The following is a 15,589-nucleotide window of genomic DNA, read 5'->3' on the forward strand; positions in this document are numbered from 1 at the left end:
CAGTGATCCACATGGGATCCAGTGACCCAATTTCTGGGGTCACAGAGAGGCTGAGTGATCAAAGCATTCATTCAACAGCACAAGTTTGGGAATGTTCTGCTCTTCTGTGTCCAAGGACTAGGGACCTCTGGTGCTAGCTGCATTCTTGTGTCCTCTTTGCAAGGACACTGGGTCTGAACAAGTGTACTAGATCAGCCCTCTTGTCCAGGAGCTCCAGCTAAGGTCTGCTCTCAGGGCAAGAAATTCATGGAGGAGCTAAGTCATATCTCTTATAAGCCAATTAAACACATCAAATTCTAATTTTTTAATCTTTTTTTTTAAATCAAATTCTATAGAATGGGCATATGGAATTTTGTTTTGTTCTGGACCCTTTTATTTATTTATTTATTTTATTATTATTATTTTTTTCATTTATTTTTATTAGTTGGAGGCTAATTACTTTACAATATTGTAGTGGTTTTTGTCATACATTGACATGAATCAGCCATGGTTTTACATGTATTCCCCATCCCGATCCTCCCTCCCACCTCCCTCTCTACCCATTCCCTCTGGGTCTTCCCAGTGCACCAGGCCCGAGCACTTGTCTCATGCATCCAACCTGGGCTGGTGATCTGTTTCACTATAGATATACACGTGTTTTGATGTTGTTCTCTCAAAACATCCCACCCTCGCCTTCTCCCACAGAGTCCAAAAGTCTGTTCTGTACATCTGTGTCTCTTTTTCTGTTTTGCATATAGGGTTATCATTACCATCTTTCTAAATCCCATATATATGTGTTAGTATGCTGTAATGGTCTTTATCTTTCTGGCTTACTTCACTCTGTATAATGGGCTCCAGTTTCATCCATCTCATTAGAACTGATTCAAATGAATTCTTTTTAATGGCTGAGTAATATTCCATGGTGTATATGTACCACAGCTTCCTTATCCATTCATCTGCTGATGGGCATCTAGGTTGCTTCCATGTCCTGGCTATTATAAACAGTGCTGTGATGAACATTGGGGTGCGCATGTCTCTTTCAGATCTGCTTCTGGACCCTTTTAGATGATACTATACCAACTTGTGATTTCCTGGTGACGACCTTAATTGTCCTTCTTGGTGTCAGATGTTCATTCCATTTTTAAATAGCCATAAAATCAATATGTTGGTAGATAATAAGCACATTCAAGATTCTGTTAAAAATAAATCATTTCTAAAAATTCAAATCTCCCCCAATTACCTCTTCCTGTTATCTTTTTTATTAAAATAAAAATAAGCCTCAACCCTACAGTATGTTCCCTTTCTGGATTTCTGTCATATCCACTTAACTAAAAGACCCTCTGCATCTAAACAAAGAACTCATTCTTCTCAGAAGCAAGGCTGTGCAATGGAAAATTCCTGGGCTCAGGGAGAAGTCAGACCTGGGTTCCAGCCCTGGTTACATCCCTTCTTGGGTGTGTGACTTTGGTAAAGTTTCTTAAGTTCTCTGACCCTGCTTTTTCCTGAAGAAAGTTGGGCTAGCCTACTAAATCAGTTTTCTAGGTCTGCCATAACAAAGTGCCACAAACTGTGTGGCTTAAAATGACAGAAATTTACTTTGTCACAGTCCAAAAAGCTTGAAATCAAGGTGTGAGCATGGCTGGTTCTTTCAGAGGCTCTCTGGGAGACTCCTTCCTCACCACTGCCAACTCTGGTGGCTCCTGACGTCACTCAATACTCTTGACCTCTGTCTTCATAGGGCCTTCGATCTTGTGTCTCTCTGTGTTTTCTCTTCTTCTTATAAGGACAGCAGTTGTTGGATTTAGGGCTCACTATAACTCAAGAATGAGTTCATCTCAAGATCACTAACTGATTCGATCTCAAAATATGCTATTTTCAAATAAAGTCACATTTGGAGATTCTGGGTTGCCTTGGATTTAGACGAACATCCTATTCAATACAGCACATCTCCCTACACTGAATTCCACTATACCCAGGAAAACAGACTAAGGATCTGTGTTCACGGATATTTAGCCTCTTTCTTACAATATGAATTGTTCAACTGTGTTTGTTTTATATGTCAGAAAATTACAGAGAAGACAATGTATATAACTAGCAACATACTGAAAATGCACTAATGCTGAATAAATACTATATTTTCCCTCCTCTTGCTTATATTTAATCTTAGTCCAACAATAGTGAGATCAAGTAATCTTAGCGTCATTTATGTGTATATCCTGGGAAATGAGTGAACACTTTGAGGTCCTATTCAAAGATAAAGACAAAAAATGCCCTGCCCTAAACAATGACTTCTATGGTAAGACAGGGCAAGTAATTCCCATTTCAGAACTGACCTACATCACAACTGTTTAAATACTAAGGAACATGTGACATCTAAGGGAGTCCCTGCAACTCTGTGGAATACAGAGGGCATGACAAAGGCTCCAAGTGAAAGTGAGAAACTTCATTTTTGTTATTCATTACCTAATTTGCCAACCATCTGGTCCACTATCTGTTAAATGCCATAGCTTTTCGTTTACTTCTATATTTTCATGGCTTTTCATTTACTTCTGTATTTTTCCTTCTCAAATAATCTCATCTCTGATATAGTTTAAAAACCAGTGAGAATGTTATTCCCATAATTTGTTCATGTTCAAAACACTGAAAGCTGAGTGAAAGCTGCAGGCAGTAGCAAGAGGTGGCAGAGAGCCCGTCAGCACTGACTTTACTGGTCCACCTCTGCTTATTTCAGGTGGTTCCTTTTCTTTTCTCTCACCCACTAGGACTCAGTATCCAGACACTGGGGCTGACAGTGCCTGGACCACCTCCCTTAGCACCACCAAAAACATAGAAATTTCAACCTGAAACTCCCAAATAAATGAGTTTCAGAATAAGCAGTTTTCCCGATATTCATACATTTCATTTAAATATATTCAACCTTGCTTCAAGTTTCTATACTCTGCAGTTAGGAACTGCTTTACACGAGGAATGGCAAGGAGGTCTATCATATAAAGCCACTTGGCTCTGTTACACCGTGTGCTCTGGGAGATCACCCCATGTCTGCGTGGATCTTGTTTTCAAGATATAGCTCCAATATCTCTATTATAATTCCTTTCTCTTACAAGTGTAACAGGTTAGCAAGAACAAAAGCTGATTGACAAAGTGCTTGGAGAAAAATTGGGGCAAAGAATAGCCCTCCACAGACTTCAGTGGTGTATATGAACAAAAACCCTCTGTATTTTTTTTTTAAAAAAGTTCAATTTTCCTACTTTTTCACACCATTGGTACCTTACTATGTTTCATCTGAAAATTTTCCCTAAAATTCTTCCTTACAATCCCTTTCACATGAAAGTTCAGTTATTACTAGCTTGCAGCTAGTAATGTGCCTGACATCATGTACCTGCCACCTACACTGTCCACACAACACTGTTTGTTAATTACACTCTAGTCAGATAAATTATCACAGAAGCTTCCAGTTACTTCAGTGTGAGCCTTAAAAAGTCCTCGCTCCCCAGTCAAATGTTCCACCTGAAGACACTGGACCTCCAGAAGGGAGGATCGAGCATGCAGAAGTGTACCAAATGTAGCATGTGTACCAAAGAGTAACTAGAAGTTCCCTGGAGGGATGCCATAAATGTATAAAATGACCCCTTACCTGGATTGGGTTGAAGGTACTCAATTGTTTTCGTCATTATTTCCATCACAGCCCTGCTGGTGACATCCACTTTCTGAAATGACAAAACAAATTTCTAAATCAAGCAAATTATTAGCTTTAGAAACAAAGTTTTTGCTTGAGCATATACACAACCACTGATGGTTCAACAGAGCAATGATGAGTCCTGTGGTGGAAAGTGAGGGGCTCACAGAGCTGTCAGAAAAAGTCAGACCACTGGCTTGCATTCAGCTGTATTCCATCAAGATTTGGAAAGCCCATTGAGTCAGAGAGGAAGGTGGAAAACATGTTTCAAAATATACTTCATTATCCCTTGGTAAAATCAGGTGAATATAGCCACCTTTCACTGTACATTGTCTGAGGTGGTCACTGAGAATGATTCACTATTCACTTGGTGCAGGAAACCCCACAGAATCTTGCTCATCTGGAGGTTCAAATCTTTAAGAATACTGTTGAAGCTGGCCAGGCCATGGAGGGTATGCATATTCAAACAGCCACCAAGTCTCTGAAGGATGTCACTTTATAGAAGTAATGCATGTCATTCCATCATTACAATGCTGGAGTTGGCTGATGTGTCCAGGCCAAAGAGTGGGGCTGGACACGGGCCATCACCCCAAATACAGTGATTTTTTGCCTCACCTTCCTAAACATTCAGGGAGCAATGTTACTCCCCATTAAGGGTTTTGAGGTAGAGTCTCTGGCACTGAGCACATCCCAGGTGAAGCGAAGATGGGGCCTGGACTTTCAGAGTTCATGGATAGATTAATCCCTACATAAGACCTCCCTGCCTTACTGAGATGACCCCTACTGAAAAAGAGCAAATTGCTCCTCAACCTGAAGAGGAGGTTACACAAAAGGAAAAAATGGACCAGAAGAAACTGAAGAAAAAAAAAACACATGACCCAGGAATAAATTCAGCATAAAGTAAACATAAATTAAAAAAAAATAAGGTCGATAGTACTCTCTTATGACCCTTTGTATTTCTGTTGTCTGTTATGATTTCTCCATTTTCATTTCTAATTTTGTTGATTTGACTCTTCTCCCTTTTTTTTTTCCTTGATGAGTCTGGCTAATGGTTTGTCTATTTTATTTATCGTCTCAAAGAAGCAGCTTTTAGTTTTGTTGATTTTTGCTATAGTCTTCTTTGTTTCTTTTTCACTTATTTCTGCTCTGATTTTTATGATTTCTTTCTTTCTGCTAACTTTGGGGGTCTTCATTTCTTCTTTTTGTAGTTGCTTTAGGTGTAAAGTTAGGTAATTTATTTGATTTTTCTCTTCTTTCTTGAGGTAAGCTTGTATTGCTATGAACCTTCCTCTTAGCACTTTTACTGAATCCCATATGTTTTGGGCTGTTGTGTTTTCATTTTCATTTGTTTCTATGCATATTTTTATTTCCTTTTTGACTATATGATAATAAAATGAACAACTTGGAAGAAATGGATGAATTCTTAGAAAAGTATAACCTTCCAAAACTGAACCAGGAAGAAATAGACAATCTTAACAGACCCACCACAAGCACAGAAATTGAAACTATAATCAAAATCTTCCAACAAACAAAAGGCCAGGACCAGATGGCTTCACAGGTGAATTCTACCAAAAATTTAGAGAAGAGCTAACACCTATCCTACACAAACTCTTCCAGAAAATTGCAGAGGAAGGTAAACTTCCAAATTCACTCTATGAGGCCACTTTACCCTAATACCAAAACCAGACAAAGATGCCACAAAAAAAGAAAACTATAGGCCAATATCACTGATGAACATAGATGCAAAAATCCTCAACAAAATTCTAACAACAGAATCTAACAGCATATTAACATCATCATATATCATGACCAAGTGGGCTTTATCCCAGGGATGCAAGGATTCTTCACTCTTCACAATTCAATCAATTTAATATACTGCAGTAACAAACTGAAAGATAAAAACCATATGATTATTTCAACAGATTCAGAGAAAGCCTTTGACAAAATTCAACATCCATTTATGATAAAAACTCTCCATAAAGCAGGCATAGAAGGAACATACCTCAACATAATAAAAACCATATATGATAAACCCACAATAAAGATCATCCTCAATGGTGAAAAATTGAAAGCATTTCCCCTAAAGTCAGGAGCAAGACAAGGATGCCTACTCTCACCACTACTATTCAACATAGTTTTGGAAGTTTTAGCCATAGCATTCAGAGAAGAAAAAGAAATAAAAGGAATCCAGATTGAAAAAGAGGAAGTAAAACTCTCACTGATTGCAGATGATATAATCCTCTACACAGAAAACCCTAAAGACACCACCAGAAAATTACTAGAGCTAATCAATGAATATAGTAAAGTTGCAGGATATAAAATTAATACACAGAAATCCCTTGCATTCCTATACACTAACAATGAGAAAACAGAAAGAGAAATTAAGGAAACAATCCCATTCACCACTGCAATGAAAAGAATAAAATTCTTAGGAATAAATATACCTAAAGAAACAAAAGATCTATATATAGAAAACTATAAAACACTGATGAAAGGAATCAAAGATGACACAAATAGATGGAGAAATACCATGTTCATGGATCAGAAGAATCAATATAGTGAAAATGAGTATACCACCCAAAGAAATCTATAGATTTAATGCAATCCCTATCAAGCTACCAATGGTATTTTTCAGAGAACTAGAACAAATAATTTGTTTGTATGGAAATACAAAAAACCTCGAATAGCCAAAGCCATCTGGAGAAAGAAGAATGGAACTGGAGGAATCAACCTGCCTGACTTCAGACTATACTACAAAGCCACAGTCATCAAGACAGTATGGTACTGGCACAATGACAGAAATATAGATCAATGGGACAGAATAGAAAGCCCAGAGATAAATCCACACACCTATGGACACCTTATCTTTGACAAAGGAGACAAAAATATACAATGGAGAAAGGATAATCTCTTTAACAAGTGGTGCTGGGAAAACTGGTCAACCACTTACAAAAAAATGAAACTAGAACACCTTCTAACACCATAAACAAAAGTGAAGGAGAACTAAAGAGGCTCTTGATGAAAGTGTAAGAGGAGAGTGAAAAAGTTGGCTTAAAACTCAACATTCAGAAAACTAAGATCATGGCATCTGGTCCCATCACTTCATGGCAAATAGATGGGGAAACAATGGAGACAGTGATAGACTTTACTTTTTTGGGCTCCAAAATCACTGCTGATAGTGACTGCAGCCATGAAATTAAAAGACGCTTGTTCCTTAGAAGAAAGGCTATGACCAGCCTAGACAACTTTTAAAAAGCAGAGACGTTACTTTGCCAACAAAGGTCCGTATAGTCAAAGCTATGGTTTTCCCAGTAGTCAAGTATGGAAGTTAGAGTTGGACTATAAAGAAAGCTGAGTGCCAAAGAATTAATGCTTTTGAACTTTAGTGTTGGAGAAGACTCTTGAGAGTCCCTTGGACTGCAAAGAGATCCAATCAGTCCATCCTAAAGGATATCAGTCTTGAATATTCATTGGATGGACTGACACTGAAGCTGAAACTCCAATACTGTGACCACCTCACGCAAAGAACTGACATTTGAAAAGACCCTGATGCTGGGAAAGATTGAAGGTGGGAGGAGAAGGGGATGACAGAGGATAAGATGGTTGGATGGCATCACCAGCTTGATGGACATGAATGTGAGTAAGCTCCAGGAGTTGATGATGGACAGGGAAGCCTGGCATGCTGCGGTCCATGGGGTCACAAAGAGTTGGACATGACTGAGCAACTGAACTTAACTGAACACAAAAATAAACTCAAAATGGATTAAAGATCTACATGTAAGACCAGAAACTACAAAACTCCTAGAGGAAAACATAGGCAAAACATCCTCTGACATAAATCACAGCAAAATCCTCTATGACCCACCTCCCAGAGTGATGAAAATAAAAGCAAAAATAAACAAATGGGACCTAATTAAACTTAAAAGCTTTGGCACAATGAAGGAAACCATAAGCAGGTGAAAAGAGCCAATGGGAGGAAATAATAGCAAATGAAGCAACTGATAAAGAATCAAAAATATACAAGCAGCTCATGCAGCTCAATACCAGAAAAATAAATGATCCAATCACAAAATGGGCCAAAGAACTAAACAGACATTTCTCCAAAGAAGACATACAGATGGCTAACAAACACATGAAAAGATGCTCAACATCACTCATTATCAGAGAAAGGCAAATCAAAACCACAATGAGGTACCATCTCACGCTGGTCAGAATGGCTGCTATCAAAATGTATACAAAAAATAAATGTTGGAGAGGGTGTAGAGAAAAGGGAACCCTCTTACACTGTTGGTGGGAATGCAGACTAGTACAGCTACTATAGAGAACAGTGTGGAGATTCCTTAAAAAATTGGAAATAGAACTGCCATATGACCCAGCAATCCCACTGCTGGGCATACACACTGAGGAAACCAGAATTGAGAGACACATGTACTCCAGTGTTCACTGCAGCACTGTTTTTAATAGCCAGGACATGGAAGCAACCTAGATGTCCACCAGCAGATGAATGGATAAGAAAGTTGTGGTACATATACACCATGGAATATTACTCAGCTATTAAAAAGAATACATTTGAGTCACTTCTAATGAGGTGAATAAAACTGGAGCCTATTATACAGAGTGAAGTAAGTCAGAAAGAAAAACACCAATACAGTGTATTAATGCATATATATGGAATTTAGAAAGATGGTAATGATGACCCTATATGCAAGACAGCAAAAGAGACACAGATATAAAGAACAGACTTTAGGACTCAGTGGGAGATGGAGAGTGTGGGATGATTTGAGAGAATAGCATTGAAACATGTATATTACCATATGTGAACCAGATGACCAGTCCAGATTCAACAAATAAAACAGAGCAGTCAAAGCCAGTGCACTGGGACAACCCAGAGGGATGGGATGGGGTGGGAGGTGGGAGGGGTTTTCAGAATGGGAGGACACATGGCTGATTCATGTCAATGTATGGCAAAAACCACCACAATATTGTAAAGTAATTAACCTCCAATTAAAGTAAATTAATTTAAAAAATAAATAAAAAATGGAAAAAAAAAAAAGGTTGAATTATGAATCCTACTTTTTCCCAGAGGCATTCACTGGATGTCAACAGAGGGCCAGGCATGGTGGCAGGTTTCACTGCTCTAAAGAAAGAAACGTGAAACATCGACTATTTGTTCGAGTAAGAGAAGGAAAGTTTTTATTTAACTTCCAAGAACACTGCAAGTTCTTGAACTTTGGGTTAATTGTAAATGAAAACCTTGGTCCTACAGTCCATCCTTGGGAAATTCTGAACTGTCAGTATTTGTACTCAGCACTTTTCCCCACATGGAGAGCCAGTGCAGGGAGGCCCTCTTTACACTCCTCCATGAAATTCTTTTCTTATCAACTCGCATGGTTCAGTTTACAGGGTAAATGACTACTGAAAATTAGTGCATCCTTCTATCCAAGCTAAGTACATAGAATACATTAAGTATGAATGAAAGGAATTGATTTTTTGATGGTAGAATATCAGGTTATCAATTAAGTTCATGAGAACTTCATTGTTTTGAGTTCAAGGGCTCCGTCCTCAATTCAAAATTTTTCCATAACTTACTATATCTATAAAGTCAGCCTTTCATGGGTAGGGTAAAGCCTCCTTCTCTTTTATAATCAGAAACCAAACCATAACCAGAAGATTTTATTTTTCAGCTTTGTTTTTCAATATTCAATCATTTCCACTTCAGTGGTAGTCAGATTACTGTGTTTTAAAGAGTTTGTAACTACTGGGATTAAGAGAGGAAAACAACTTTTTCTTATGCCATCATCATGGTATCAAATTACCATAAAAAACACTCCTATTTTAGAGATGCCTGTCCACGTGTGTATTATGTACCACATCCTTCTGGCTAATTTGAGTTTTTAACACATCTTAGATTTGAGTATGTGGCTAAGTAGCATTTTACTCTGCAGTAAGTAGTGGTTCCCTGGAATTGTACAGTGCAAGACTTGTGTGGCTGTACACGGAGGTCTTGGAAATATTACCAACCAACCACTATGCACTCAACGTCATGAAAATGAAGTCAAAGGGTGTGTTCAGGAAAAGAAAAAAAAAAAAAAAAAACAGGCTGAAAGTCTAGGTTACATGTGTGACAGGATGAAAACACATATTTTCTGCTGGCTATATGGCAGAGCTTAAGGCATCTGATGGTAAATGTATTCAAATGACCTGTGTGGTTATGATGGGAATGAAAAGAGTTCCAAAGGTTAAGGTTTCTAAGGAAGAGTGTCAGAAGGACTGAACTGGCCAATTGTTTTCTTGAAAGTGAAAGCATAGGCACATATTCCTCTGTCTTTTTATTTTAGTCTTCTCAATACAAAGATTTTAACAACTCTCAATACATTAGGAGGTTCCTCCTCCACTATCCAGCCTTGTGATTAACAATTGTGGGTAGGGAGAGAAGGAACTCCCTCAACCCTCTTACTCACTATCACATTTTCCTTCTTCATGCTGAGACAAGGGTTGGAAAACTATGGCCAGCAGGCCAAATCTGGGCCGCTGTAGAATTTTTTTTACATGGTTGGAACAATTCAAAAGAAGACTATTTTGCTGCATATAATAACTATGTGAAATTCAAATTTGAGTGTCCTTGAGTAAATTTTATTGGAATGCAGCCATGCTCCTTCATTTAAGCACCGTCAGTGGTTGCTTTTGCTCTTCAGCAGCAGAGGTGGAGGAGCAATAAAAGAGACCACAAATGCCGTCTGGCTCACAAAGCCCAATGTATGTACAGAAAATGTTTGCTGCTCCTGTGCTGAGGTTCTATTGTACTTTCACAAAGGCATGCCATGCTGAATCTATGGATGCCCATCATTCCACCAGCTGCCTCAGTCTTCAGAGACAAGATACAAGAGAACTGAAAAGCACCAGATTGACTAGAACGGGGCCTTTGTTTTGAGGCGCCTGAACATGACCTGCCCTCACTGGAAAAGGAACAGTCAGTGTTTCCTGAACACAAGTGGCTGCATAGGTGAAAAATGCAGCATTTTTTGCGGACTAACAAAAGGACTGAAAGATCTGACTTCACACCATCAGACAATATTATACCAGATTATACAACATTATACCAGATGATGGCACAGGGGACACAGTAGCAGAATTTAAGGACAAAAAAATGGACACCTTAAAATGGAACACAGTTTCTGGGCCTAGTGATTAATACTATATAGATGAATTAGGCATCCACTTGGACATAGGGCAAGTTACAGTGTTTACACAAAAGAAATGTTAAAATATCATATGAAACATGAAAGTATTTCAAATTCTTAATTTTTCTGTCATTGAAGTTAAGAAAATATACCTATTAAGAACGTACACACACCCACTTAAAGTACTGAGGACCTGAAGGAGAACACATCACTAAATAAGCCATAGAGATCTGATGAAAACAGCATCCTGGGAAAGTTTGTCTGGCAGTGAGATGCAGGCTGGTCCAATAGAGGGTGTTTTAATAGTTCCCTCCTGACTTGGAAGAATCAGTGTACCTTCCCCAGACTGCTGTACTTCACAGCAGTTACCTTATGTATTTGGAAAGCCTGATTAATAAACTGTGTGCTGACAACAAAAATAAACAACGCACTAGGCCAAGGTTGCCCCAACGTATCTTTTTTTTTTTTTTTGCTAATCTTCTTAGGCATTTACCTTTAATGAACATTAGCTTGGGAATATGTGGAAAACACTTAACTGAGAAGAAGCTAAGTTTCAAGATAAGCAGAAAAATATCTTTAAAGCTCATCGTATTTGGGGCTCCCATCCATCCTATAATTCTATACGAGGGAATGAGTGTCTCAGTACAGTAACCCACATCTTCTCCTTTAACACCACAATGAAGACATTCACATACATGACAGGTACACTCAGGGATGTGTAAAGCCCTAAGCATGCTTGCTGGGACTCTATTCCTTTCCCTTCCATTTGAGATCTATCACTAGAATCCAAGTAAGAAGGACGTTATTAAAAATGACACTATTGGTGGTAGTTTAGTCCCTAAGTCATGTCCAACTCTTGTACCCAATGGACCGTAGCCCACCAGGCTTCTCTGTCCACGGGATTTCCCAGGCAAGAATACTGGTGTGGGTTACCATTTCCTTCTCCAGAGGATCTTCCCGACCCAGGGATCAAACCTGGGTCTCCTGCATTGCAGGCAGTCTCCTGTATTGTAGGCAGATCCTTTAACAACTGAACCACCAAGGGGCCCGACATGACACTATTAGTAACAAATTACTTGCCTCAACAGTCAAAGGAGATGACAACTAGTGTGCTCCATACAGAATATGGGAACTCTGGGTTTAGCCTCTGTTTAAACATGGGCAGTGATGGAGAACTCAGTAATTCCCAAGGCTCTTTTTTATTTAAAAAGTTCTGACAGCAGTAAGTTCTTTCTTCTGTTAAGCCTGAATCTGTTTTGCTATAGCTTCTACTCATCAATGCTAGTCTACCACGTGGGGTTTAATAGAAGGATCTAGCCCCTCTCCACCCAATAACTAATTATGTATGGAGATAATGGCCATGGACCTTCTCCTGTAGAGCACCTCCACAGCCTGCTCTGCAAAAAATACACTTTCCGCTCTCATAAGGAATGACAATCGCTCCCTTCTTCCCCGGATCTGCTTGTCTTCAAACTTGAGGCTGCCCTTAAATGTATGGCTGACGGAGTTCCTTTGCTGTTGACCTAAAACTATCACAATATTGTTAATTGGCTATACTCCAATGTAAGGGCTTCACCAGTGGCTCAGCAGTAAAGAATCCGCCTGAGATGCAGAAGATGCCATGGGTTCAATCCCTTGGTCAGGAAGATCCCCTGGAGGAGGGCATGGCAACCTACTCCAGTATTCTTGCTTTGGAGAATCCCATGGACAGAGGAGCTGGCAGGCTACAGTCCACACAGCTGCACAGAGTCAGACATGACTGAAGTGACTGAGCATGCACTCCAATATAAAATAAAAAGTTTAAAAAAACCTTGAGGCTGACCCTTCAGATAAATTCCATTGTTGTTAAAATGGTCTATAGCAATGCTTTCAACTTGAGGACTCCTGGTTTTGATAGCTTTATCTTAGCCCCCAAGATGGTGGCTACACTTTGTCTTGGGATCCCAGACAAGCCCCCAAGATGATAGTGATAGCTATATCTTGTCCTAGGATCCTGGATGAGCCCCAAAGATGATGGTTTATGGTGAATGGTGCTTCCAGATTCGTGGTCTCCAAAGAACATTTAACTCCAGGACCAAAGACAGTCTCAGTCACTCAGAGCTTTGTGTAGATTTTTATTTAAAGTGAAAGTGACAGAAAAAGCTTCTGACATAGACATCAGAATACTATATACTTTTCTGCTAGCTGCTGAGAATAGAAAAAAATACTTCAAGGCTGTGAAAATTTTGCCCATACCCTTTCCCATAATATACATCTTGGGATGACATCGGCACAAGATTAGCCAGAAGGAACAGGTTATCCCAGACCTTCTCCCATAGCATACATTCTGGGCTCAAAAAAGGCATGTCCGTGAGCAAGAGATACTGCTGGCTAAGAGGCCTATGTGTCTAAGGCAAAAGAATGTGAAAAAGAAAGAATGTTCACCTCCTTCTGAAAGGGACCTTAGGCTTGAACTCCTTATCACCCTGCCTAACTCTCTGTTTCAACAGCAGGGATTTCCTATGATACTTTTCAGGCTGCAAAAGGAGACACTGTATTCCTTGGCTTGGACTTCTACATAACTCATGTACACAGAAACAAGAGAAAATTTTGGAATTTAGCTCAGGTGCCCTCTCCTCTAGAAACATTCCACTGATCTACCCAGTCTGAGTTAGGTGTTCCATGAAAATACTTCCCAAAACACCAAGCACCATGTCATGTAAGACACTCATCTCTGTGCCTATTTCTTCTATCAAAACTGAAAGCTCCTTGAAGGAAGGAACTGTACCTTAATCATCTTTGTATTCCTGGTGTCCAGCAGGATGCCTGTCACATGGAAGCATTTATAGTTATTTCATGTGAATTCATGAACATAGTCACACACACACATACAGAATCACTGCAGCAACTGATGTAAATCTGTGAGGAAACCAGAGGTCCCTTAAATTCCAGTACTTTCTCTTGTTAGGGGAAGCACATTGACTGAAACCACTCATCCTGGCCAGGCACCACAGTAACCATCTGCATGAGTTATTTTGCGACAGGAGGTCCTCTGTAAGGAACACGGATCTCACAAGCCACCACCAACCAGAAGAATTTGGGAAAGATCAAAAGGTGGTCCTACCACCTCCCAGAATCCTTCTTGCTGGCATCCATCTTGGCTGAGCAATGCAGGCACCACCAGGAAGGACCCTGAGTCAGAATGATTAGCAAAAGATAATCTGAAAGCTAAACTCATCACCATAAAACCTGACATTGTGAGCCATGTGGCAGAGCAGTTCTCCTGGGTTCCCTAACCCTACTTCTGCCTGACCGGGCACCCCTCCCCAATAAAGTCTCTTGCTTTGTCAGTTTGTGTGTCTCCTCAGACAATTCATTTCAAAGTGTCAGACAAGAGCCCACTCTTGGGCCTTGGAAGGCATTCCCCTTCCTGCAACACTCTTGCCAAAAAAATCTGAAGCTTTTCAAAGAAAAATATCCACACAATGGATTTTTGAGGAATCCATACAATGTTTGAGGAAGCTTGTAAGCAGCAGATCCTATTGAAAACTGACAAAGAAACAATCGCATGAGAGGCAACTATGAAGAGGACAGAATAGGTGATAGCAGGGTTTCTGCAGAGACAATGCAATGGAAGGATCCCACCCTATCAGCTCCTTGAGGGGAAGGCTACAAGGGCTAAGAAGTACACAGGGAATTTTACTGCATCTCAGCAGGAGAGTGGTCAGGGTGGCTTTTTTTTAAAATTAATTAATTAATTTTAATTGGAGGCTAATTACTTTACAATATTGTAGTGGTTTCTGCCACACATTGACATGAATCAGCCATGGGTGTACATGTGTTCCCCATCCTGAACCCCCCTCCCCCCTCCCTCCCCATCCCATCCCTCTGGGTCATCCCAGTGCACCAGCCCTGAGCGTCCTGTCTCATGCATCAAACCTGGACTGGCGATCTGTTTCACATATGATAATATACATGTTTCAGTGTTAGTCTCTCAAATCATCCCACCCTCACCTTCTCCCACAGAGTCCAAAAGACTGTTCTATACATCTGTGTCTCTTTTGCTGTCTTGCATATACGGTCATCGTTACCATCTTTCTAAATTCCATATATATGTGTTAATATACTGTATTGGTGTTTTTTCTTTCTGACTTACTTCACTCTGTAAAATAGGCTCCATTTTTATCCACCTCATTAGAACTGATTCAAATGCCTTCCTTTTAATGGCTGAGTAATATTCCATTGTGTATATGAACCACAGCTTTCTTATCCATTCGTCTGCTGATGGACATCTAGGTTGCTTCCATGTCCTGGCTACTGTAAACAGTGCTGCGATGAACACTGGGGTACATGTGTCTCTTTCCATTCTGGTTTCCTTGGTGTGTATGCCCAGCAGTGGGATTGCTGGGAAACTAGGAATACCCACTTCTCTTTCCAATAGTCTTGCTTGATGCAAACCTCTAATCTATCTCATTTTGTTGCCTAATTGTACCCCTGAGAACACAGCTGAACAAAGGTTCTCTATTCTTAATGCTTGATGATCAGAAAACCAACCATGGAGAGGTGATTCTTCTGCAGGCTTGGGAACACTGCGTAAAAATCTTTCTGTGAGTAATAAACACATTAACAGAAGGCAGTTTGGGAGTCTAAATCTAAAGCATGTGCTTTCCAATTACCACATAAGTCTCCACCTTTAATGTGAATTTTAACATGAGTGGAGAGCTCAAAACTTGGCACTGAACCACAGATAAGGCAAAAGATAAGTGGGATAAAG

The 15,589-nt window shown here is 39.7% G+C and overlaps 1 protein-coding gene across 2 annotated transcripts in view; it reads right to left on the reverse strand.

Moving 5' to 3' along the window:
* The window catches only part of SH3GL2 (SH3 domain containing GRB2 like 2, endophilin A1), a 216,570-nt gene that overhangs the window by 35,950 nt on the left and 165,031 nt on the right, over positions 1–15,589 (reverse strand). For both annotated transcript variants that reach the window (XM_061132257.1, XM_061132258.1), the window contains exon 3: positions 3,614–3,686. In XM_061132257.1, coding sequence (XP_060988240.1) covers positions 3,614–3,686 — 73 coding nt within the window. The remainder of the gene's footprint in view (positions 1–3,613; positions 3,687–15,589) is intronic.

This window comes from Dama dama, chromosome 29 (assembly GCF_033118175.1).
Source record: "Dama dama isolate Ldn47 chromosome 29, ASM3311817v1, whole genome shotgun sequence".
In the NCBI taxonomy this organism is placed as follows: Eukaryota; Metazoa; Chordata; class Mammalia; order Artiodactyla; family Cervidae; genus Dama; species Dama dama.